Here is a 24,347-nt window from a genome sequence, read left to right as displayed (position 1 = left end):
GCTGCCAACTCCTCCTTGTTTCGAGTGGCAAAAGTAAGAGCAAAATGGCTTTCCACTGGTAAAAAGTGTGCTTGCTTGAGAAGCTTTCGTTGCTCTGGTCAGCTTTCGCGTAACCATGGTAACGCGAGCAAGGAGCTCAACAGCAATGCGCATCAGTATTTCAAGTTTTACACCCAGATATGAGAAGGTATGGGTAATGGTCATGGGTAGCAGTATATAATAAAATAGCAAAACATGATGCCCTTCTGCTTCTGCTTTGCTCCCGAAAAGCGTACGGAGCGGTACATAAAAGTGCAATTTCTCCCAACACTCCACAACATTCAGTGGTTCAGTTTGGGGTTGCGGCAAATGGATGATGGAGGGAAAGCTCGCTTACAATCTTGTACGATTCCAGCGTCTTGAAAGGGAGTAGAGCTGGGCAACTATAAAGTATGTTGATGTTGTCTTGGTGCAGCCGGGGACCTCAGGAAACACTTCCCCACGGGTCGCTGGGAGCGTAAAGGTGTGAAGAATAGGGAAACTTGTTTTTCCACCGAGCAAAAGGACACTGGGATGTTTATCTCGTTGGCCGCCGGAGTTGGCTGTAATTTCTTCGGTCAACAGTCCTGTTGATTTGATATCGAGCGAACGGGTTGCCGTTTGTGGCTGAAGTACGTGGTTCGCTCCTTTGGATGGACGTTTGACCGCAGCTCGTGTTTTGTCAGCTCTTCAAACACATTGTGCTAGAGTTGTGATGAAACGCAAACGGAAACGAGAGCGTCTTTGCTACTAAGGGAAGATTTGCTCCTCACAATGGTCTATTACAAAGAAATTTCGATCACACCAATACTATCTAGAGAATGTTTGATCTTAATTAAATAGCTAAAGGACTATTGAAAATCATTTTATATTGAGAAAAGCATAGTTTAAAAAAAAAAAATATATATATTTTTTCCACTGGCAGATAGCAAAAAAGGGGAAGAATGTCTAGCGGAATTGATAAGAAAAACATGTTTTATCATTATCTCCAGCCTTCAATCACAAACAAATCTCTACTTTTAAGCACCAATGCAAAACTAATGCTTGGTATATTCAAGATTTTTCTTTCAAAAATGATCTGAAATGTAAATAATTAATTTACCAAATCATTACAGCATAAATTAAACATAGTTTTATATATCAAACATCACAATATGTATCCTTCCCGATTGTCCCTACATAAAAGTGTTGGATTAATGTTGCTGTCTATCACCTAATAAAATAATTTACTAGTGTCAAGATAGTGTCTTTTCCTATCCTCTCCGTCCATATCATATTTCACCACCAAAACACCACTCCCGGTCTGCCATTTAGCCCAATCGTTTAACCTTTAACCTGACCGCATTATCGATTGCATCACGCACATATGGCTATGGCATCCCATATTGCCATCAAGAATTGCTAAAAGAAGAAAAAAAAAGCCCCATTGCATACTAATAATTCACCAAAACCAATCATTCAATGGACAACCCGAACCCGCCAGCATATGCAAACATCAATAAAACTATCGCTGCTGCGCACTGGCTTTTTGTCAAATTAATAGATGGCAATCGTGTTGCCCTCCTCTCGGAACGTTTCTTTCTTTGAAACCCATCGAAACACTTTGTAGGGACAGCAGGAACCAAAAGCGAACAGCACAAAAAAGGAGGTGTCCATCCCACCAAAAAACTAGAAACTGTGTAACGCTAACGCCATGGAGGGGGAAAAATAGAGATGCAGGTTGAACCCTGACCCCGAACGGAAAATCTTGCGAGGTAATTGTCTAAAACGGTAGGTACGGTAGGGTTCCACAATGCATCCACAGCCGAACCAACACAGTGTCGGTGATAGTTCGGTGCCGTGTGGAACCGTCATTAAAGCGGTACCCGGAACCCGACCGCGGAAATGACTACCCAGCTAGGTGGGGAGTGCGGTGGTCGTCCAGGGAAGAAACTGCCGAACGAACAAAAGATTAACTCTAAACCACTTTGCCATCTGGACGCATTTGCTCGTTATACACGGCTTCCGTGTGCACGGTTCCCCTATGTTCCGGGTGTCGTTACTATGGGTTGCTCCGGGTGCCAAGGGTGTGTTACACTTTGTCAGAATCTTTTGTAAGGGAAAAATCATTTAAAAAGAGACAAAAACCTCTAGAAAACTATCAATTGGAAGACTTACCATTGCTCTGAGTAGTGGAATAAAGCCAGTTAAACCAAAAAGAGCTACATTTAAAAGGATAGAGTACACCCTTAGCTGGACGGTCTAGAATATGGTTTATTGAACATTTTCGAACCACGAAACAGGGACACCCTTCGGCAGGGCTCTCTGTTCGGCAGCACAATTATGAAGATTAAGTTCCATTCATCCCAATCGTCCGTATCACACCTTGCTTCATGTCCCTGCCCGGCACTTTACTGCTTCCAAAAACACACACACACACACACCGTCTTTGTCCGAAACATAATTTTCTGCTTTACCGACCACGCGCATCCATTCTGTCCGTCTTCCACCGTAGAGCTGCTCACAAAAAATCACCTTCCAGATCACTTGCACTACAGTTTCCCAATTTGGTAACACAGTTGCTTCCTGTGTACTAGACAGAAGGGGTGCCTGGTGTTCCTTATAAGGGGTAACACAGGACCAAAGCATACTTTGGCAGTGATAATTTTCGCCTGTTTTGTCCACGCCGACAACATGAACAGAACAGAACCGGCTATGAATAGATAAAATGCGCTGCTCGAAACAAAAAGGGGCGAAAAGTCGCGTCCTAAGGCCGGGTTTAATCTAGTTGCCGGTGTCGAGTCATCTCCCCCATGAAGGGATAAATATGGTGAACAAGTGTACAATTTCACAGTCAATAGAGCGATTGCTTGGCCTCTGTGTCTCTGTGCTGTGTGTGTGTGTGTGTTTGGGTACATTTCAGCATAAAGTAATGCTGCATCTGCATCTGCACCCACCCCGAAATGCGGAAAAGGGGATTAAAATAATCTCTCGAGTTATTAATGGAAATGTTGTCATCTTTTTTTGTTGTTATTCCCTTCTCACTCTCACTGCTCAACTCTTCCACACTGCCACCATCGCCGACTTTGATTGGGGTGTGAACATTCGGATTCGGATTTTGACACTAGGAAAAGCTACCCGACCCAAAAAAGGGGGAAAGAAAGCACGCGTGCTTTTGAGCTAACATATTTAGTCCATCTACGGATTTGTGCGTTTATGAATGTCACCTTAAAAGGGAGCAGTCACTTCTTGAGATGAGTCCGGTAGATGCCCGTGCTGGTAGGCAGGGGTGTAGCAGGGGCGTAAATCCAACACGGATGCAATTATCCTCACGGTGGGTGGTGTGCGCTTTGCGAAGCCGGAAAGTGTGTGATGTATAAATCTGTGCATAGAATTATGGCACAATCGGCGTTGCGGGGAATATGATTGTGGAGATTTGGAAGGAATAAACCCCGAGGGAGAACATCCAGTTGGGTTTTTTTTATGGGAGAAAAATTAAGGAAAAGAATATTAGAGTGCTAGACGTCCTGGTGAGAGGTTAAAATATAGATTTTAACTACGAGCCCTTATGGAGCCACTTGGGTCACTTAAAAAAGGGAAGTAAATTATGACTCAAAAACAGCCACAAAGTTGCGTAAATTAATTAACTTTACCGTGGGTGAGACTTACCGCACCGCAGGATGTTTGAGTTGGCCCACCCAAAACGGTTGAGTTGAAGGTTCCCACTAATTTGTTCTAACTTAGCTGCAAAACAAATTTATGAAATGCAAAATTTACGATTTGCGTTGAAGCGTGCTGTTGTTTTTGGCGCTGTGTTACACTTATTTTGCCTTCTTTCACTCTTCGATCCACTTTTCGGTTCAAGATTTGGGTTTTTGATGCCCAAAGGGTCTGCCAAAAGAAAAGGAAAAAAGGTCCGCTTTTCTTTTGATGTTTTGGCACAGGGCAACTGCTTGTGCTCCCTTAAGAAGTGTTCTTCTTGATTTGTTTCATCTTGGCAGTGTGGAGTGTGTTTTTTTGGTGCTGCCTTGAAGCTGTCTGCTGGCAGTGGTGGTGGTGGTGGTGGAAAGCAGGAAAAGCAATCTCTTGCGTTTGAGAAAATAAATGAAAAATACACTCTCGATTGCACACCACCCGGAACGTGGGGATGGGCACCCACGGACGGAACCGCTTTGCCAAGCGAAGAAGTGAGGGAATGTTGTTCCTTTCCAGCCCCTTATTGAAAGTGATGCCGTCTACAAAAAACGAAAGAGAAGAAAAAAAACCTCTCTAACGCAACGTAAAGTCGATTACGGAAGAATCAGCGACTAAGCGACGAACCTAACCGCGGAGCGATGTTGGGCGAAAAATAGCGATAGAAAGGACAAGAAGCGGGAGTAAAGTTCGCCTGCTGATGCTAATTTCCCATTAAGCAACATAAATCATAGCATGTTTGTGGCAAAAGACCCTCTCCCCCCCCCCTCCAGCTGGACCCCTGCGTGGAACGCCAAATGAAAATCCCCAATCTAGCCGCGCCATGTTGTACAACGGATTGTCGGTGTATTTTGCTTCCCTTTTTCTCTTGGAGTCGCTTCTCTGCAATGGGATAAGATGACTTTTGGCAAGAGTTCAAATTTTTATACTTCTTGTTCTTTTCGGTGTAATTTTCGTGCTTCCAATAGTAGTAGTGGTAGTACGGGGGAACGATTTATGGAGACGGCTTGTCTTGTGAATGCGCCTGAAACGTTCGTCTGGGAAAGGATGGGAAAAAGGATCAGTTCCGTCTTTGATTGAATATTTATGCTTTTAGGGACGCAAAATTTATTGCTCCGAGTGAAGCAAAATTGAGTAATGGGTTTAAGGGAGTGATACGCAAAATAGGACTAAAATTGTCTGTGAAAAAAATTAAATAACAAAAAATACATTTAATCGAGCACAAAAAATCCTATATTCCTTTAATTAAATATCTCCCTGTGTGCTTATTTCCGTAACAAATTGTAATGCTTTGCTGGCTCATAACATAAACATTTGATTGTTCTCCTAAACAACTGCTCTGTGTTACCATTTTACCACCTCCCCTAAGCCCTTGCCCACGAGCCTGTACCCTGTACTGCGCGGTAGGAGAAATGGGAAACCTTGCACAATACTTAGATAAACCGATTATTCAAAGCGATTTTTCTTCCAACACCATTACGCTCCGATATGAAGTTTTGAAAGACCGAAAAGCAGGACCCGAAGCGAGGCAGCACGGGGCGTAGGCGTATCTTCCAAAGGCCGAAGGCTAGCCAAACAATGAAACGTGAAATATACGTACGTACGTTTGCCATTTTTACCCTCCGCTCAACCGGTGCATACCCTTTATTTCCCAGCCCTTGGCTTGACGAACCATTTTCGGTCCCCTCGCTTCAGTTTTTTTTGTTAAGAAGTGATAAAAAATCCTCCGAGCAAAAGGTATAATCTCGAAAAATTTACATAAATGTATAATAAAATAAAGCATTTGTCTTTTGACCAGGAGGGGGGCTCGCTGTTTTTTTTATGGTTGTAACAAAATACATCTCAATTTTATTTGCAAAGCGAGCGAGAGCTCTCAAAAGCCCTGCGGCAGCAGCAAAAAAGCGGGGCAGCCGAGTTGAGTGGATCCTTTTACCCCATTTTTTGCGTTCTACTACTACTGCTACTACTGCTACTACTGCTTCTCTGTTGTTTGTTGAAACAGAAAAAGCGGAACGAAGTGCAAAATAAAAAAGAGAAAAGATATAAAGAAAAATATTGCGGGTCGCCGTGTTGAGCTGAATTGCCCTCTCGGGCGTACAGTAAAGCTCGCTGCTCGCTGCTTCAAACGATATGGACGGTTCAAGGCACACTCTGATGTGGAAAACCCTCCCTCCCTGCTCCGTGTGGCAACCGATGCAACCGATCGGGCAGGAAAAGGTTATCGTGAACTTATTTTATGAGAAATTTGGCCCCCACCAGCGCGCATTATCAGCCTACTCTGTCCGGGCTCCTTACAAAATGGACGAAATCTCACCCGGTTAGAAGAAGGAAAAAAAGGCGATGGAAAACGGCCGAAAAATAGGAATGGGAAGATAAAATATACTATTTTTCAGCGTCTTTCTCTTCTTCTTTTGTTTGGCCTTTAATTTTGTACCGCTCTTGGGTTGAGTTATACTTTTTTTCTCGGACGAGCATTACTTTTATTTGCCCTTTTTCCCCCCTTTCTTTCAGCCGGTCTTTGAGTGGGTGACTTTTTCCATCCACACTAGGTGGGGATGTGGGGTGTGGGTGTGTGATACAAAAAAAAATGCCAACAATGGCCAACGTGGCCCTGTTTCCGCCATATTTATGTTACCGCCAAGCCCACACACACCTTTTCCAGCTCGTTTGATCCTTTTTCCGCGTCCCTTCACACTCAGCATGCCACTTACCGGTGTATGTGAGTGTGTATGTGTATCTGTGTGTGTGTGTGTGTGTGTGTGTGGTAAGGATGGAAAAATATTGATCTTGCAGGCAGCAAGGGGAGTGCCAACGAAAAAAAAGCATAAACCTACACCTCCCTTGCAACCCCCCCCCCAGAAAGAGGAAAAAAGGCAATACAATAAAGGAAGCGGAGTAAGTGCGGAAAGAATCACCCGATCCGACTCCATATCGTTGTGAAAAACTGAGTTCCCCAAAATAAAGGAAAACCCCCCGCAACAAACTGCGAGAGCGGAGGAAAATAAAAGTAAGCTCATCGGGAGCTGTACGGAAAATCCCTTTTTTACCTCCCAAAATAACAAAAAACGGGAGGACAATTTGAGGCCTCGAGGCCTCGTCGCGCGCGATCCTGTATCCCTATTGCGTACCGTTTTTTTATTGTTTTTGCTTCCTTTCCTCATCTTTTGGTTGTCACTGGCGTCCATTTTGCAAATGTGGGCGGTTTTCTCCACCCTTAGAGAAGCACTTGGGGGTGGGAAGGGGTGGTTGGAATGGTAGGTGTAATGCTGGTGCGAGATATTACATTTTATCTATACAGATGAGATTTTTATGGCAATTTTTGTTTTATCGGATACGGCTGGCAGTGGCAAGATGGGGAAAACAAGCAGGAACGGGATCTTTTGGGTTTTATTTATTTGAAAATTTATTGTTTTTGATAAAAAGGCTTTCCATTCGCTGCTTTCCTCGCCTTTTTTGGCCGAAACGTCGCTATAAGGTGGAAAGGTTGAGGACGTTTTGTTTAGCGCAGCTTCCAAACACTGCCAAACCCCACGTTCTGCATCCTAGTTCGCTCGCTACTCTGTCCATGGAAAGGATTTGTTTTAACGATGGATCGAGACGCCTGTGTTCGCTGTGCCCAGGTTTGGCCAATAAGAGCAAAGGTGGGATGGGCGCGAGTGAGCGCGTATAAAAAGGACCCTTCCAGGAAAATGGGGCACAGCAAAAGCGGAAAACGGTGTTACGATTTTTATCGCGGCTTAAGATTTACGTCACGCAAACTTGAGATGCTGCACGTGCATGTTCAAAATTTTATAATAATGCTATGCCGAAGGAGGGCCGAATGGGAGGGCCTTCCTTGTTTGTATTGTCTTTGCTGATAGTACATTCGGTTTATCCTGTTTACAGCTTACAGTCAGTGTGGGATGGGGATTGATGCGAGGGCAACAAGCAGGACACGAATGGAAACAAATACAAAAATGGCCACATTGAGTTGGATTTACAAACAATATATGTTCTTTGTGTTGAACTGATGATGTTTTTGGGGAAATATTGCTTAAAATATGCTACTATAACCACACAAGTTTCAGTTGCTTTCAGGCAGGAACTTAAGGCCCTGTTCCTTTTTCTATGCTGAATGAAAGTGTACGGTATTTGCTTCTAATAACCCACCTTTAAGAATGATCAACTCGTATAGAATAATCGACAGCATTGTTGATCTTATCGTAAGTATAAATAGAATGAAACAGACGTTGCGCAGCTTATTGATTTTTAATTTTTGATTAATGATTTAATTAATAAAATAATAATAATAATAAAAATAATAATACTAATAATGATAATAATAATAATAATAACAATAATAATAATAATAATAATAATAATAATAACAATAATAATAATAATAATAATAATAATAATAATAATAAAAATAATACTAATAAAATAATAATGATAATAATAATAATAATAATAATAATAATAATAATAATAATAATAATAATAATAATAATAATAATAATAATAATAATAATAATAATAATAATAATAATAATAATAATAATAATAATAATAATAATAATAATAATAATATTAATAATAATAATAATAATAATAATAATAATAATAATAATAGTAATAATAATAATAATAATAATAATAATAATAATAATAACATTAATAATAACAATAATAATAATAAAACGTGTAATAAAGTTTTCTTCTTCGGACGTTTTTACTCAATTGCTTTAAACTACTTTTAAATGTTTATCTTTTCATATATAATAATGCTCTTTGCTACTTTTTCCAAAACAATTAACTTCATCTAAAATCTGTAAGTATATTTTTTTAATAATTTTTAGCAGCTGTCTAAATTTGCTAAAATTTAGAAAAATGAACTGAATTTAAAAATAATTTTTATAATTAAATGCCTTCTCTTTTCACTACAAATTATCAAAAAAAAAACCAAAAAAATCATAAACATCTTTAATTCCATACAATTTCATCACATTCAAAGCATGTGCATATGTACAATGTGCATAAAAATCATCGTCAAACGGAAACGATTGATTATGCATTTAAATTTAAATAATTACAAACCCAAACATATTGTACCCATTTTTCCCAATCCCCCCTTCCAAAGGATTCCCGGCATCACTTCCCATTAACATCGTTCCAAACTTCCTCTAAAACCGGCACCAAACATACGCGCCCGCCCGTCGCGGTGCTCACCGATACGGATGCCTTTAAAATGATAATAAATTGCCAGTAATATTTGGCCAATTGTTGGTCACACTCTTTGCACCCCAACTTTGCATAACAGTTCAGGTTTCTTCCCTCATTGCCTTTACGCCAAAACCGGGCGTTGGCATTGTGTGCCCGAACCTTATCTCGGGGATCGGGAAAGCGGGAAACAGCAACAGCGGGAACTCGGCGCACGCACCACAGGCGGGCAAAGCGAAGAAACGGTCTCACTTCAAAATGGGAGTTTTAATCAAATTTGTCATATTTTCCCCGGGTGGCACAGCAGCAGCAGCAGCAGCAGCGGAAGTGTAAAGTTCTCCCCCAGCCAAGGAAGAGCGATCATCATAAAACTAATCGACACGATCCGGTACTTTACGTTAATGAAATTTAAATAATTGAATCCACGACCAATTCGGCGCTTCTTTACGGCCATTTTCACGGTGGATTTTGACCGTTTATTAATATGCAAACGTTATATCTCGTTCGATGGTTGTTCGTTCTTTTTTTAGCTATTTATTTAACGTTCGTAAGACTTCCGGGTGACAAATAATTCAACGATTTTTTTTCTCTCTGGGTGTGTTACGTTCGCTGTATTTATTTTATCGCCCCAAGAAGAAGGAGACGTTTCCCTACACGGATGATGCGCACTCTAAAGCGGCGTAACGAAAGATTTAAATTCCTCGCACGTGGAAGCCTTGGCGGTGTGTGTGTGTGATCTGGAGGAAAATTGAATTTGCATGTCGGGGAATCACGGTAAAGGCACGGTGTGGAAAATCCTACCAAAGCCGGCAAATCTGCCTTTAACGGTATTAATGGGACCAGTGCAGGAAGCTAAATGGCACTATAGCTATGATTGCTTGCCGGTTAATAATGCGTGTCAGCTCGAAGCCCGTATTGATTTTGTAATAAAATAAAGCGGTACAAAAGAAGGGAAATTTGCATATAAGGTAAGAATACGCCTCTCTGAAATGGCTTGCATTGAACGAACTTCGTTCAGTAACAGTGGAAAATCGTTTAAAGTCAAGAAAGTCCTAAAAACCTTCCGTTGTGGCTTATATCCAATGTATCGCTAATATTTTGCTCACTCATTTCCACATCTCCAAAATTGCTACCGTTTCCTGAAAGTGCTCTACCAAACGCTCCAGAAAGCAGCTCCCTTAATCGGGCAGCGGTAATATTTTATTTATATTGCTGCTCATATTTCTTTCACCCATTCGCCCAGGCCATAAAACCAGAGCGCAAAACCCCATTGTCCGAAAATCACGATGCAGTGTTTTTGTGCGATCTGTCGGTGCGATCACATCTCGCGCAAGCGAACCCTTTGCCCGACCAGGCAACCAGAGCAAGCCATGGAGCCCTGCTCATTCTGTCATTCAAACGAATCTTGATGTTTGGCGTTCAGAAAATGGAACACAGTGGATGCAGTGCAGTGCAAACCAACAAAAAAAGAGGTGCGAAAAGTGAAAGAAAAATGCAAAAAGGTAAAAAAACAACAAATGCCTTCAACTCCTTCCTTCCTGGCTGGTTTGTGCAGCGAGAGCGGTATTCCTTTTTTGTAGCATGGTCTTGTAACTTCCAACCGCCTTGTACGACTCGATCCAGCTCGTTGCCATAACGGTGCAGTGGATGGCCACCGGAGACTGGAGGGCACGCGCAGGGATTTGATTCACACTGTATTTATAAATTTATAATTTAAAAAATGCTCAGGTGTTCAAGGAAATATGGCAAAGAATAAAGGCATCCCGACAAAATACACACACACAGCACGACACACAACACGACACGTTGCAACACTCCGTTGGTAAGGGTTACGTCCCGTGCACTGGTCCCCGTGGCTACTTTGATTTCACCATTGCACCATTTAAGAACAGCTCAGCAGCCGATCAGCAAAAGGCAGTGGGCTTCCTGTCTTGACGGTGGCCTGCCGCCCAAACACGTCGTTCGTCGGTCGGACCAGACAGAGTGGCATTATTTTATCCCTTCTCGCCACCCCGCCCTTGTCAATTCCCCTCACCGGTAGCTCCCGTTCGCATTCGACTTTCAATTCAATGTCAAAAATACCCCCACGAAATGACGACACTGGGCCAGCGGAGGTTTCGGGGCGGAATGTCCTTTTTCCTTCTCGCCCAGGGGTTTTTGGGGGTGAAACATTTTTGAAAGATGCCACCGAAGCGAACGCTCTGGTCAGATCCATTTCGTAGATATTGATAATTCAATGAGCGACCGCGATTTCGTTTCGTCGCGCAATTTCGAATGCGACACTGCCACTGGGCTCTTTTCCCTTTGATCATTCGGCCGGAATTCCCCGGCCCAAAAGGGACACTGGGATGGGAGTGGGAGGAGGGAATTCAATAATTCTTTCTACCACTTAAAATTGATGGTGAATCAAAATTTGCTTTACCACATCGTGCGCGACACAAAGAACCGTTTCGTGGCCGGGGCGACCGTTCGCCATGGGCAGCCAGGAGCAGGATGTGTTTTCTTGCTGGCTGAAGCTAACTGTGCTCTTTTGGGAGTGCTTTTTTTACTGCTGTTGTTTGCCACAGGACGGGGATTCAGGGAATCCGTGCAAGATACCGCCAAGAGAACACTGTCGCCGTGCTGTCTCCTTTGGTTCTTGGGCCTGTAGACTTTGGTGTTGGGTTGGGTACGGTTGGTTCGGTTCTCGGTGTGACAACACGACAACCAGCGACAAACAGCGACCACGTGTTGACATACTCGGCTCGGTCGGACGGTTTTTCCACTTTCGTATTCAATTATGCACGAGGCACTCTAGCCAACGGAACCAAAGCCGAACGGCAGAAGGCGAAGGCAATGGAGCGCTTGGTTTTGTTGCGTCAATTCATCGCTTACCTTTGGTGGGTTTTGAGGGGCAAAGAAAGACACGGCCAGGAATCCTGCGACCACAGCTCGATATGGTCAAAAGGGTATTAAAATATTACAGAATACACAAAACGAAAGCGATGCGTTTGTGCCAGGCTATCAGTCATATATCATTCATTTTATCTTTAAATTGGCTTTTCTTCGCGGTACTTTGATTTAAATGATGTGGGTATGTTTGGATAGGAATCTTTTGATGTGTTTATATTATTCATAAAGAGTATAGAGTAGTGTAAGAATAACGGAAAGGGAAAACAGAAAAAAAGAAAACTGTAAAGATAACAAAAGAAATAACTATTTTAAACGATGTCAAGCTTTTTGAAATTTAAAACATCAGATACACCTCAACAAATCAATATGGTAATGTATAACTTAAGGCGTTTTTTAAGTAAATTTTGACCTCAACAAACTCAAGATACATTTTCATGCATCAAATACCATAGAAGCACATTTTAAAATTTTTAAATTTTGAATTAAAGAAAAACCAGTTATCGATACAAAAAAATCTAATAAGAGTAAAAAGGTGGAACTTTGTGGATAGTTGTTCATTTACATTGTATTAATTTAGATATGTCTTAAGGTTGTTTTGACTAAATACCTAAGTCAAAACAACCTTAAGACATATCTAAATTAATACAATGTAAATGAACATCTATCCACAAAGTTCCGCCTTTTTACTATTAAACCCAAGAGCACGTTATTCCTCCTTAACAAGACAATATTGTAATGCGTAGTGCATACTTTCAGGCGCACTTTCTTCATCAAATCTCAGCCTTATCTTACATTTACACAACATTTTAATCCAGAACGTTCCTTAGAAGCCTTTCCGTAGTGGAAACGAGGCCCCTTTCCAACGAGGTACCGATATCATTGATCCAATAAATCCATGACCCGTTGCGCGTCTCGAGGGCTAATGCTCCCGATGCTGAAATTAGATAACGTCATCCCGGGCAGGAAAAATCCGGGCTGCAATTATGTAGGCAAAATGAAGGGACAGCAACAGTATACTGCTCTATCGGTCCCAACTGAATACAGCACAGCAATGCGCTGATACGAGTGTGCCTATGTGTGTGCACACTTGCACATTACAGATTGATACATACGGTATGGCACAACCTCACCACCACGGTATCACGTATCGAATGAGCAAAGGGCAATCAATTTTACGTCATGATTTATTCAGTAATTATCCCGACCGATTGCGATTTGGGGCCCGGGCTGCAGCACACTTGACCTCACATGATGCGAGCAGGCAGGACCGACCGACCGACCGACCGTGCTTCTATTGTCTTACCGTGCAAGGGTGGACAGTCCCGGGAGGGTCTGCAAACGATGCTGTATGATGCGCATTCCGGTCAGCAGCCTGGTCAGCTCATCGGGCTATTCTCTTTGAAGCTTGGAAAGCGGACCAAACGGGCGGGTGGAATGACCCCATGAAATGCATTAGTTTGATACATATTTTATTACAAATTTATATCAATAAAATGCATACCAACGCTTCACTGACCCCTCGAAATGGTCGAGCTGAACGGAGCTCTCTTTCGCTGTGTGACGCGTTTGTTTGATTTTATTTGTTTTATTGGGCGATCTCGTTGGTACTTTTTTATCCATTTCACATCTCTCTATCTCCCGTCATCAATTGTAATCTCTAGAGAGTAAGGGCTTGTGTCGTCTCGTTCTGCCATCTAACAGGATCATACATGGCTCCAGATGCTCGGTCGGAAACAGAATGATAATTGAAAATATATTTGCAATACCGTACAACACCACCACCACCACCACTTACGACACCGTCAAGGGACCGTCGGTGGTGCCTCAAATCAAAGCCCCTTCAAACAGCAAAGTAGATTGAATAAAGCAGAAAAATAAAAAAATGTCCTCTCATACGCACGACTGTGACAAATGTACCGTCAAAGAAGTAAGCAAAAAAAAAGAAAGAAAACCCCCCATATGAAGGTAAATATATCTTTTCCGATTTATCCCGTGCGTTTCTTTATTAATGTTTACTCTATTTTGTCACAGTGTTTCATTTCTATTGTATGCTTTCTGTGTGTATGCTGGAGCTTGTCATGCTTGTCTGCCATTCAAGGGAATCCGATGATGGGTAGGACCGTGGAAATGGATTCTCTTTTCCCCTTTGGAAAGCGCCCTCAACCATCAGTATCATCATCATCATCATCAACAACAACAACAACATCGTCATCCTTCCATCGTGGTGGATGACACAGGATCTCCCGTCGCTCGCAAACCACGGTGGCAAAACAGGACGCGCACGCGGGGAAGAAAACAGGGCCGATTACGGTTCCGGTGAGTGACTTCTTTACCCGGTTAACAAATAATATGATGTATCGTGTGCGATTGAGTAAATGGATCGCTTCCTTTGGCACAGTATTCCCTTTTGTGCCACGGCAAAAAACGCCACCACCCGAACAGCGATACCCGGAATGACATCTGTCAGATGAATTAAGTGTGAAATTATAAACAAGTTATTGAGACGATCGCACTCACCCATTTGTGCCAGAAGTATGGGACATAATTCCACTGGGAATGTGACACACCACACCCGATAAGCAGAGGGCGTTAAAGGGCCCCACGGCCGAACGTTAGGGTGAGATAGGCTTCGGTACTAGAACCGTAGCGTTAGAAGGATAGGGAAGTGGTCACGGGCTCTAAAGGGCATGGCAGCACCTGCCAAAGGTATCGCTTGAGGCATCATCCGTGTGTGCGTGTGTGCGTGGAATGTAATTATTTGTAAATTTATGTAGGGATTCAAAAATTGCACGACGACCCGGTGGCCCGATAAATACTTTTTCCGCTTGATGGACGCTGGCATGTCGTGCATACTCCATCTTCCCATGTGTGCTGCGTTATAGACACCCAGATGAAAGAAGATTTATTGTTTGAGTAGTGTGAAAATAATCTGTTGTGAAAATAGCGAGCTATCCCGAGGGGGGAAAGAGAAAGAGAGCGAGGTAAAAACGGAAGGCAAATTGTGACATTTTCTCTTCAGCGCCGTACAGGCTAAGAGCGTGAAGATAGACGGGGAAGCGCACAAACATGAAAAATGAGTGGTGAGGAAATTAAAAGGATAATGTAAACATTTAATCAAATCAGCCAACCGAGCACAACGGACCAACGGAGAGGAGTATATACAGTCGTAGCAGAATAAAGCCCCACCAGTTTGGTAGGGATTTATGAAAACCAGAACCAGCACCAGGAAAGCATGTTCATAAATGTAGAGCAGCAGCAGGCTTAAGAGTGATCATGGCAGTGAAGCACACGGTGCGATGCGAACATGCTGGGGTTTTTTTGTGTGCGTTGTTTTGGTTCACTGTGAAACAGTTCACTGTATCAATTTCCATCATTGCGTGCCGCAGTGTCTTTGTCACACAGCCAACAAAAAAGGGATGATGATAAAGACCCGCCGAACCGTGAACACAGGGACAGGGACGAGGGTGCATGTTTGCGCATGCAAAGGGTTTGAGGTGGGCAGGGAGGGACGCGGATCGCGTAGAAAGTGGTGCCGCGGCACACGGATCGGACGGACACGCACCGGTGACAAAATGATAATATGACATAATAAAGCGCTCGTTTGTTGCTGGGTTGATAATCGAGAGGCGAACGGGTTGAGCGGTGGCACGGTAGGATATTTCGAAGGTATTTTAAAGTTGTATGTAAGTTGACTGCGGTGTCCGGGGAAAGATGGAAGGCATACGGAAAGGTGAAATACTTTCGCACATGATTTAAAGGAAATTATTGACAATTCTCTGCTGAACGTTTCAGTTATTTGCAGTTTTGTGATTGAATTACCTTTTACATTTAATTAAGAAAATTGCATGAAGGAATATTTTATGTTACCATTATTAAACCCCCGTTTCACACGTCACTGAAGAAGAATGGAAGCTTAAGTTGATGAAATATAACAATTTATTTAATTTCCTGGCCTTTAATAATGTTGGTCAGTTATTTATTTATTTTTTTTATATTAATTTATTTCAAATAATTAGAACGCCTTGTAGGTTTGACAAATATTACAGATAAAGCTTAGAAAATAACACTGCCTAGCTCTAATTAGTGAAGAGTAATTCTTAACAAAAATGTGCTGTTTAGGAAATGGTTAAAGTGGAAGGAAATGAGGCTTGGAGACGGGAGCGGAAGGAAGGCAAAGAACATGTAAAGTCGAAGTGGTTGGAATCAGCATTAAACAGCCTGAGGCAGTTTAGCAAGATATCATTATGGCAGTACAAGTTTCGACGAGTGGGGATGGATAATAGAGGACGAGGATGGAGGGATCTAGAAGGAGCGTAGAAATGAATGGTAGAGAGGAGGTGTGGAACATCAATAGTGCTTAGGATCAAATCAGCAGTGAAGCGGGACTGAGCGATATGCCGTCTTTTTTCTAAAGAGTCAATACACAAAAGTTGACAGCGGACTGCATATGAGGGGTTGAGGAGAAAATGGCATTATGCGCCGAATTGCTACTCCAGTGAAGAGTTTCTGCACTCTTTCAAGCAGAGTAATGCCACTAATACTGGAAGGACTCCATATAATGCTGGCATATTGTAATATAGGTCGAACTAGAGCCACATACAGAGTTTTATAACAGCGAAGATCATTGAAATCAACTATTGAGCGGATTATTAGACCGAGGATTTGGCTGGCTCTACAAATGACGTTATCGATATGGACAGAAAACGTTAGTTTGTCGTCAATCAGTACAGATGTATGTAAAGAAAGTGATCAAGTGCTCTAAAAACATAAAATACATTCTTTTTGATTTGTCATTTTTAACGATCGCTTGTGCTTTTCAGTTTCTGCTCCGATCGAGATTAGGGAATTGGTGTCTAAAACAGATTATCGTCAGTTTTAGAGAAAAATAAATGCCTTTTTCTATAATCCCAACAATAACTCTGAAAAGGAGTAAGTTTCAGTCAAATTATGAAGAATAAATTTACATGGAAATTAGAAAGCAATCTTCCAATTAAAGAAGAATCGGTGTATTCAAAACTTCCGTATTTAATGCCAAACATTTTTATTTGAATGAATACTTAACATTGGAACATTGGAATAACATTGGAATTTTTGCTGAAAAACGTTCAACTGTTAAACAACAAACTCTTAAAATAAGGAGTTTAAGTAGTTAGAGCGCTAATTACCATAATTTAACAATCAGAGGAATACATGAATAAGTTATCATTATTACCTTCCCGTTAGTCAGTTCGCCTCGCATCACTGTCATGGGATGAGGTTGAAAAAGACCAGAAAAAATGGCTCATATCATCACAAGCTTTAAGGTCATCCCGTAAAACTAAAGAAGCTCTCTCGTCTCTCACCCAGCAGCTCCTCCATTTGCTTAAGTTATTAGCCCCGAGGCTAACTTATCAGGAAGGCTTTAATGGAGCGAAGGCAAAAACCAAACTTTTAACAAAAAAACAAAAAAAAACATCACCAACACTCCATCATACATGAACCTGAGGTTAATGATCGAAGCGCAGTTCTTGTGAGACGAACAGGTGTATCCAGTGAGGGAAACGTCACAAAAAATTTGCAAATATAGGGCACGAACTGTGGCGTCTCTTTAGCCACGCATTTTAACTGGTTCTGGTGCTGGCGAGTTAACCGGTTCCGAGGCATCCCGTTAGTTCATGGTTCTATATTTATTGAGATTTACGTGTGACCCGGTCAGAACGTTCCAGGATCTGCTGGAGTAAAGATCGGTTAGTTTTGTGGAGGAAACGTTCAAGTTTGCACGCACAATGATGCGCTGGATCGTTGTCTTTCAAGTGTTGTGTTGCTGTTGCTGGCTAGTGTGCGGTACTCTGGATCCTCGTGTTCTTAACAGCCTCACGGAGATGATAGACGAAATGAACGAAATCGATTATGGAAACCCTCAGCTAAGAAAAGTGTACGATTACGTGATCGTTGGTGCCGGACCGGCTGGCTGTGTGCTGGCGAATCGTCTGTCTGAGGATCCTTCCGTGTCGGTGTTGATTCTAGAGCTGGGTCGTGGCGAACGACCAGCCTTTGCTGAGCCGCCCATGCTTGGCCCAATGCTGATGGGGTCTGACTACAGTTTCGGGTACGAGACGGAGCGCCAGAAGTACGGTTGCCTCGGGTTAACCGATCGTAAGTGCAGCTGGACGCATGGGCGAGGTGTTGGTGGCTCGTCGATAATTAACAACATCATCTACACGCGTGGCAACAGGCGCGACTTTGACAATTGGGCCCGTGCCGGTATGGAGGGTTGGAGTTGGAAGGATGTATTGCCGTACTACAAAAAGATTGAGCATGCCAATGTGAAGGATTTTGATGAGAATGGAGCCCACGGGAAGAGTGGCCGAGTGTCGGTGGAGGACTGTCCGTTCAGGTCGGAAGTGGCCAAGGCGTTCGTGGCGAGTGCGGCACAATCTGGTTATCCGTACCTGGACTACAATGCTGGAGACAATCTAGGCGTTTCGTTTCTGCAGGCACACTCGAAGAGAGGTCATCGGGTGACGGCTGGAACGGCCTATCTGAAGGATGTGCGTCATCGACCGAATCTGCATATATCCACGCGATCGTGGGCAACGCAGATACTCTTCAAAGAAGGTAAGACGGAGGTGCAAAATTCAATCGTTTCAGAATTATATTTGGTTATTTTTGTATATGCTTTACAGACAGCAAGGAAGCTACGGGAGTCCGATTTACCAAGAACAAACGCTATCACACGGTGCGTGCTAGACGGGAAGTGATCCTCTCCGCTGGAGCGTTCGAGACACCGAAGCTTCTCATGAACTCAGGAATCGGCCCCGCGGCTCACCTGCAACAGCACGGAATACGCGTTCTTCAAGATCTTCCCGTTGGACGGCGAGTGTACGAGCATGGTGGAGCATTTGGACCTATCTTCACAATGCGCAACGGATCCCCTGCGGAACAGAACCTGCTCAGTCTAGAACAGGTTCTTACGCTGGATGAAATTCTACGCTTTCGCAACGGGACTGGTCCACTAACTTCAAATTCAATCGAAAGCCTACTGTACGTGAAGTCCCCTTTCGCCAGCGACCCCGACCCAGACCTACCCGACGTTGAGGTCATGCAATCGTTTGTCTCCATGAGCTTTGATTCTTCGATCTCGACGAGTATTGTGTACCGGTTACCGGAAGCGCTTAAGCGTGACTACTACGGACCGTTGATGGGTGTGCGGAACTTTATGTTCTTACCAATGCTTATGAAAACGCACACCGTTGGTAGAGTGGAACTGAAATCACGTAACCCATTCCATCATCCCGTGTTCCATTATCAATACTTTGAGGATGAGCGCGATGTTGAAGCGCTTGTGTACTCGATCAGGGAAGTGTTGAGGATTGCTGAGGCGGAACCTTTACAGCGGCTGGGCATTGAGCTTTATAACCGGCCTGTTCCGGGGTGTGAGGGTTTTGTTTTTAATTCGGATGACTACTGGCGGTGTCATGTGCGTACGCAGACGACGACGTTTCAGCATCAAGTGTCGACATGTCGGATGGGCCCAGTTGGTGATCCTGATGCGGTGGTTGATCCTCGGCTGCGTGTTCGTGGAATTGGTCGGCTGAGGGTGGCTGATGTGAGCATTATTCCAGAGCCACCGTCCGCACATACGTGTGCCATGAGCTATCTGATTGGGGAGAAGGCAGCTGATATGATCAAGGAGGATAATCAATGACATAATGGGGAGAAGATGTCTATGGGTAATTTAAGATGCAACTAACTAGCTAAATAATAAACTCAAGCAGCTGTCGAAAAACTAGTTGGTATACTTTCAACAACCTAAATCGAGCAATAAAATAACTGTAAAACATTATGACTTTAAGTCAAATTATGTAAAGGTAATTGCAATAATAGCTAATTTTCAGCACTCAAATCAATGTGAACGCAATATATTCTAATCTATTGTATTTTTTCATTTTGATACATTAGATTTCTTTTTGAATGATGAATCTTCATAGTATTCCAAAGTTTTTCTGTAGAGCTGCTTATTGTAAAAAAACAAACTCTTGGAATCAGGAGGATCACTAAGCTGACTTTGAATTACCATTATTGGACAACGAGATGAATACAATACTAAGCTTATACTAATATTTGTTTTATTTTTTAAATTATTAACATCACCTTCCAGTTCGACAATTTGCCTTAGTTCACATCTCTGTAGTAGAATGAGATTGTTAAAGCTACCAGAAAATAGGCTTATATCAGCACAAACGTTAAGATCATCCAGCAAAACAAAACAATAAATGTCTCCAGATGCTTTCCCGTCTCCCATCCCCTAACCGGTCCATTTGCTCAATTTATTAGCGAAGAGACCGAAATATCAAGAAAGCATCAATGAAAAGGGAGAGCGAAACATATTCGTCGACAAAACATCATTAATACCGCACGTGCCGCAGGTTTACCCGAGGTTAATGATCTAAGCGCTGCTCGTGCGAGACAAACAAGTGTATCGAGTGAGGGAAGCGTCACAACAAAAACAAAATATTGCATATATAGGGCTGCGGCTGTGTCGCCTCTCCAGAAATGCATTTTGACTGGCTCTGGCGCAAGCGAGTTAACCGGTTTCGAATCATCCAGAATCCCATTAGCTCCTGATTCTCTATTTATTAGGATCTGCATGTGCTCCGGTTAGAACATTCTGTGATCTGCTGGTGTGAAGATCGGTTAGTTTTGTGGAGGAAACGTTCAAGTTTGCACGCACAATGATGCGCTGGATCGTTGTCTTTCAAGTGCTGTGTTACTGTTGCTGGCTAGTGTGCGGTACTCTGAATCCTCGTGTACTAAGTAGCCTTGCGACAATGATAGGTGAAATGAACGAAATCGATTATGGAAACCCTCAGCTAAGAAAAGTGTACGATTACGTGATCGTTGGTGCCGGACCGGCTGGCTGTGTGCTGGCGAATCGTCTGTCTGAGGATCCTTCCGTGTCGGTGTTGATTCTGGAGCTGCGTCGTGGCGAACGACCTGCCTTTTCGGAACCGCCCATGCTTGGGCCAATGCTGATGGCGTCGGACTACAGTTTCGGATACGAGACGAAGCGTCAGAAGTACGGCTGCCTTGGGTTAACCGATCGTAAGTGCAGCTGGACGCATGGGCGAGGTGTTGGTGGATCGTCGATAATTAACAACATCATCTACACGCGTGGCAACAGGCGCGACTTTGACAATTGGGCCCGTGCCGGTATGGAGGGTTGGAGTTGGGAGGATGTATTGCCGTACTACAAAAAGATTGAGCATGCCAATGTGAAGGATTTTGATGAGAATGGAGCCCACGGGAAGAGTGGCCGAGTGTCGGTGGAGGACTGTCCGTTCAGATCGGAAGTGGCCAAGGCGTTCGTGGCGAGTGCGGCACAATCTGGTTATCCGTACCTGGACTACAATGCTGGAGACATTCTAGGCGTTTCGTTCTTGCAGGCACACTCGAAGAAAGGACATCGGGTGACGGCTGGAACGGCCTATCTGAAGGATGTGCGTCATCGACCGAATCTGCATATATCCACGCGATCGTGGGCAACGCAGATACTCTTCAATGAAGGTAAGATGAAGGAGAGGTATTCAAAGCTTCCAAAACTATATTTGGCTTTCTGTTTCACATTATAGATACCAAGGAAGCCACCGGAGTCCGATTTACCAAGAACAAACGCTATCACACAGTGCGTGCTAGGCGGGAAGTGATCCTCTCCGCTGGAGCGTTCGAGACACCGAAGCTTCTCATGAACTCAGGAATCGGCCCCGCGGCTCATCTGCAACAGCACGGAATACGCGTTCTTCAAGATCTTCCCGTTGGGCGGCGAGTGTACGAGCATGGTGGTGTCTTTGGACCTATCTTCACAATGCGCAACGGATCCCCTGCAGAACAGAACCTGCTCAACCTGGAACAGTTCCTAACACTCGACGAGATCGTACGCTTTCGCAACGGGACTGGTCCGTTAACATCGAACTCGATCGAAAGCTTGCTGTACGTGAAGTCTCCTTTCGCTAGCGATCCCGACCCAGACCTACCCGACGTTGAGGTCATGCAAGCGTTCGGTTCGATGAGCTTTGACTCATCGATCGGGTTGCGCACTGCGTACCGGTTGCCGGAGGCGCTTATACGCGACTACTACGGACCGCTGGTGGGTGTGCGGAACTTTATGTTCTTACCAATGCTTATGAAAACGCACACCGTAGGTAGGGTGGAGCTGAAGTCGCGTAACCCATTCCATCATCCCGTGTTCCATTATCAATACTTTGAGGATGAGCGCGATGTGGAAGCGCTTGTGTACTCGATCAGGGAAGTGTTGAGGATTGCTGAGGCGGAGCCTTTACAGCGGTTGGGCATTGAGCTTTACAACCGGCCTTTGCCGGGATGTGAGGAGTTTGAGTTCAATTCGGACGACTACTGGCGGTGTCATGTACGTAGACAGACAGCGACTTTCCAGCATCAGGTGTCCACGTGTTCGATGGGCCCAGTTGGCGATCCTGATGCGGTGGTTGATCCTCGGCTGCGTGTTCGTGGAATTGGTCGGCTGAGGGTGGCTGATGTGAGCATTATTCCAGAGCCACCGTCCGCGCATACGTGTGCCATGAGCTATCTGATCGGGGAGAAGGCCGCTGATATGATCAAGGAGGATAATCAATGAAGAAATGAATGGAGGTCTCTGAGACGCAAAGAATTGAAGCAACATTAGAAAACTTATTGGTACCCTATAAAGAAACTCCAATCGTTCCAGCATTAAAATCGTTCTTTTCGTTCTACTTCTCACTACGCACGGCATGCAATGAAAGCTCGCGAGACCAACGATTCCCATAGGTGTATAAAGCACATACACACAAAAAAGAGAGATATCGAAAAATCGCCCAGCCCATGTGTATGTGAATTCTAAATTGCCTATGTTCACACCATTTAGAATGGTGTTGCTACTCCATACCGAAGGTCACACTGGGCGAACTGCTTCCCAAGCGCTGTCTCTCACGCACATTTCGCCCATAGGCTCTGCCCGATCATGCCCCGGTCAGATTTGTCAGTCAGAAACGTCCACTTTTTATGATTTTTTCTTATAAACGGGAAATTTATTGAATCCACCATTCCAGTCACAGCGCATATAGACAGAAAGAGTGGCCCTGGCGAGAAGTGTTGACGTGCTTGACGTCTTTTTTTTGTATATGGAAACGTTTGAAGAATATCAAAAAAGTGCTTCCAAGCAGTCGTTGTTTGTTTTGCTTTCTGTTTTCTTTGCGGTAAAAATCGCCGTATGAAGCAATGGTCGTGGTAGGCAGCAAGGTTCGTCGCTTGACGAAATTTATTAGCTAATATATTCAAAAGCAACCAATTCCCTCCTTCAGTCTTAGTTTTTTTGTTGTTACTGCTGGGAACAACGATGTCAACGATGGACGTATCACGTCTGCGGAACGATGTGACAATCGTCAATCAAATCCAGCACCACAGTAGGAGCGTGTTCCCACCGTCACCGTACAAAGGAAGACATTTCGAACATTTCGGCTTGGGAACGAGCGGAATAAAGCTTTCGTACGGCAAAAGGAACTTAATTATTTTGAGGAACTATCGCGCTTTTGAAGCTCCGAAATTGGGCGAGATTATCGCGGGGACATTGATGCGATTTTTATTGGTATCTAATATGGCCCGGGCACAAAGTTCGTACCGGCCGTTCAGTTGTGGAAAGGAGTTTCTCAGGCGAAGTATGTATGCCTTGTTTCAGCGAAAACGAAATAAAACAATACTACATTTCCTCACCGCCGTTTCGTTTGCGGGGAGCGAGTGGTTTCAACAATAAACATAACCTTCACACAACCGATCGAACGAATAGATCGGCGGCGCGCCGCCTAAGATGGATACGGACGATAGAGGTGAATAGAAAAGTTGGTGGGAAAACCTCCGCACGATAAGTTGTCGACCGTCCTCCGAACGTTTCCTAATGGATTGGTCGGCTGGAAACGATGGGCCCGGCCTATCGATAGGTTATGAAGTAACGCTAGCTAAGCGTTTGTGGTAATTAAAGTTTTCGGATTTCCACGAACACCGGTGGACACTGAAAGTCCGCGTGTGACCGTGTATTTGACCTGTGTGTGTCGGGGAAGGCAAACAGGGTAAACTGACTCCGACGAATACACTCTCGTAAAATGGATTTTAATGACAAACAACAGTAATAGCGACAATTTCCAAATTTCCCCTTCGTTGCGTGTGCGGATGTAGAAATGGATCCATGGGAAAACACGAAGAATACAGTTACTTTGGAACGATTTCCAACCTTTTGCAAAACTTTCAACTCTAGAGAAGCAACTAGAAATCGGATAACATTAAAGATATGCACGATTTTATATCATTCGTATTTGAATGGTCCGAATGGTGCAATGGGAGTTGCTCACAGGAACGGAAACTGAACTTTAGACCGCCTCAAAAATTTCGAAGGCAAAAAAAGACATCCAAAGGACGGAAGTTTTGGACAAGATTTGGGTGCCACTGCCGCTGCTGCTGCTGCTGCCGGTTGACGCAAGGTTCGAAGAAATTAATCTTATCACTTGCACTTGGACGAAATTTATGCATGTTCATTTTCG

General features: G+C 43.6%; 2 protein-coding genes across 2 annotated transcripts; both read left to right on the top strand.

Moving 5' to 3' along the window:
* Positions 1–17,471: 17,471 nt before the first annotated feature.
* LOC120957065 (glucose dehydrogenase [FAD, quinone]-like) lies at positions 17,472–19,638 on the top strand. The gene is made up of 2 exons (XM_040379016.2): positions 17,472–18,378; positions 18,447–19,638. Exons 1-2 carry the CDS (start codon positions 17,547–17,549, stop codon positions 19,466–19,468), a joined length of 1,854 nt encoding a protein of 617 aa, XP_040234950.2. The 5' UTR covers positions 17,472–17,546; the 3' UTR covers positions 19,469–19,638.
* An 802-nt stretch (positions 19,639–20,440) lies between these two features.
* On the top strand, positions 20,441–23,294 carry LOC120957197 (glucose dehydrogenase [FAD, quinone]-like). Its single transcript, XM_040379264.2, has 2 exons — positions 20,441–21,327; positions 21,393–23,294. The coding sequence occupies exons 1-2, from the start codon at positions 20,496–20,498 to the stop codon at positions 22,412–22,414; spliced, it is 1,854 nt and encodes a 617-aa protein (XP_040235198.2). The 5' UTR covers positions 20,441–20,495; the 3' UTR covers positions 22,415–23,294.
* Positions 23,295–24,347: the final 1,053 nt, after the last annotated feature.

The sequence above is a fragment of the Anopheles coluzzii genome, chromosome 3 (assembly GCF_943734685.1).
Source record: "Anopheles coluzzii chromosome 3, AcolN3, whole genome shotgun sequence".
Lineage (NCBI taxonomy): Eukaryota > Metazoa > Arthropoda > Insecta > Diptera > Culicidae > Anopheles > Anopheles coluzzii.
This window is presented reverse-complemented; position numbering and strand designations above follow the sequence as displayed.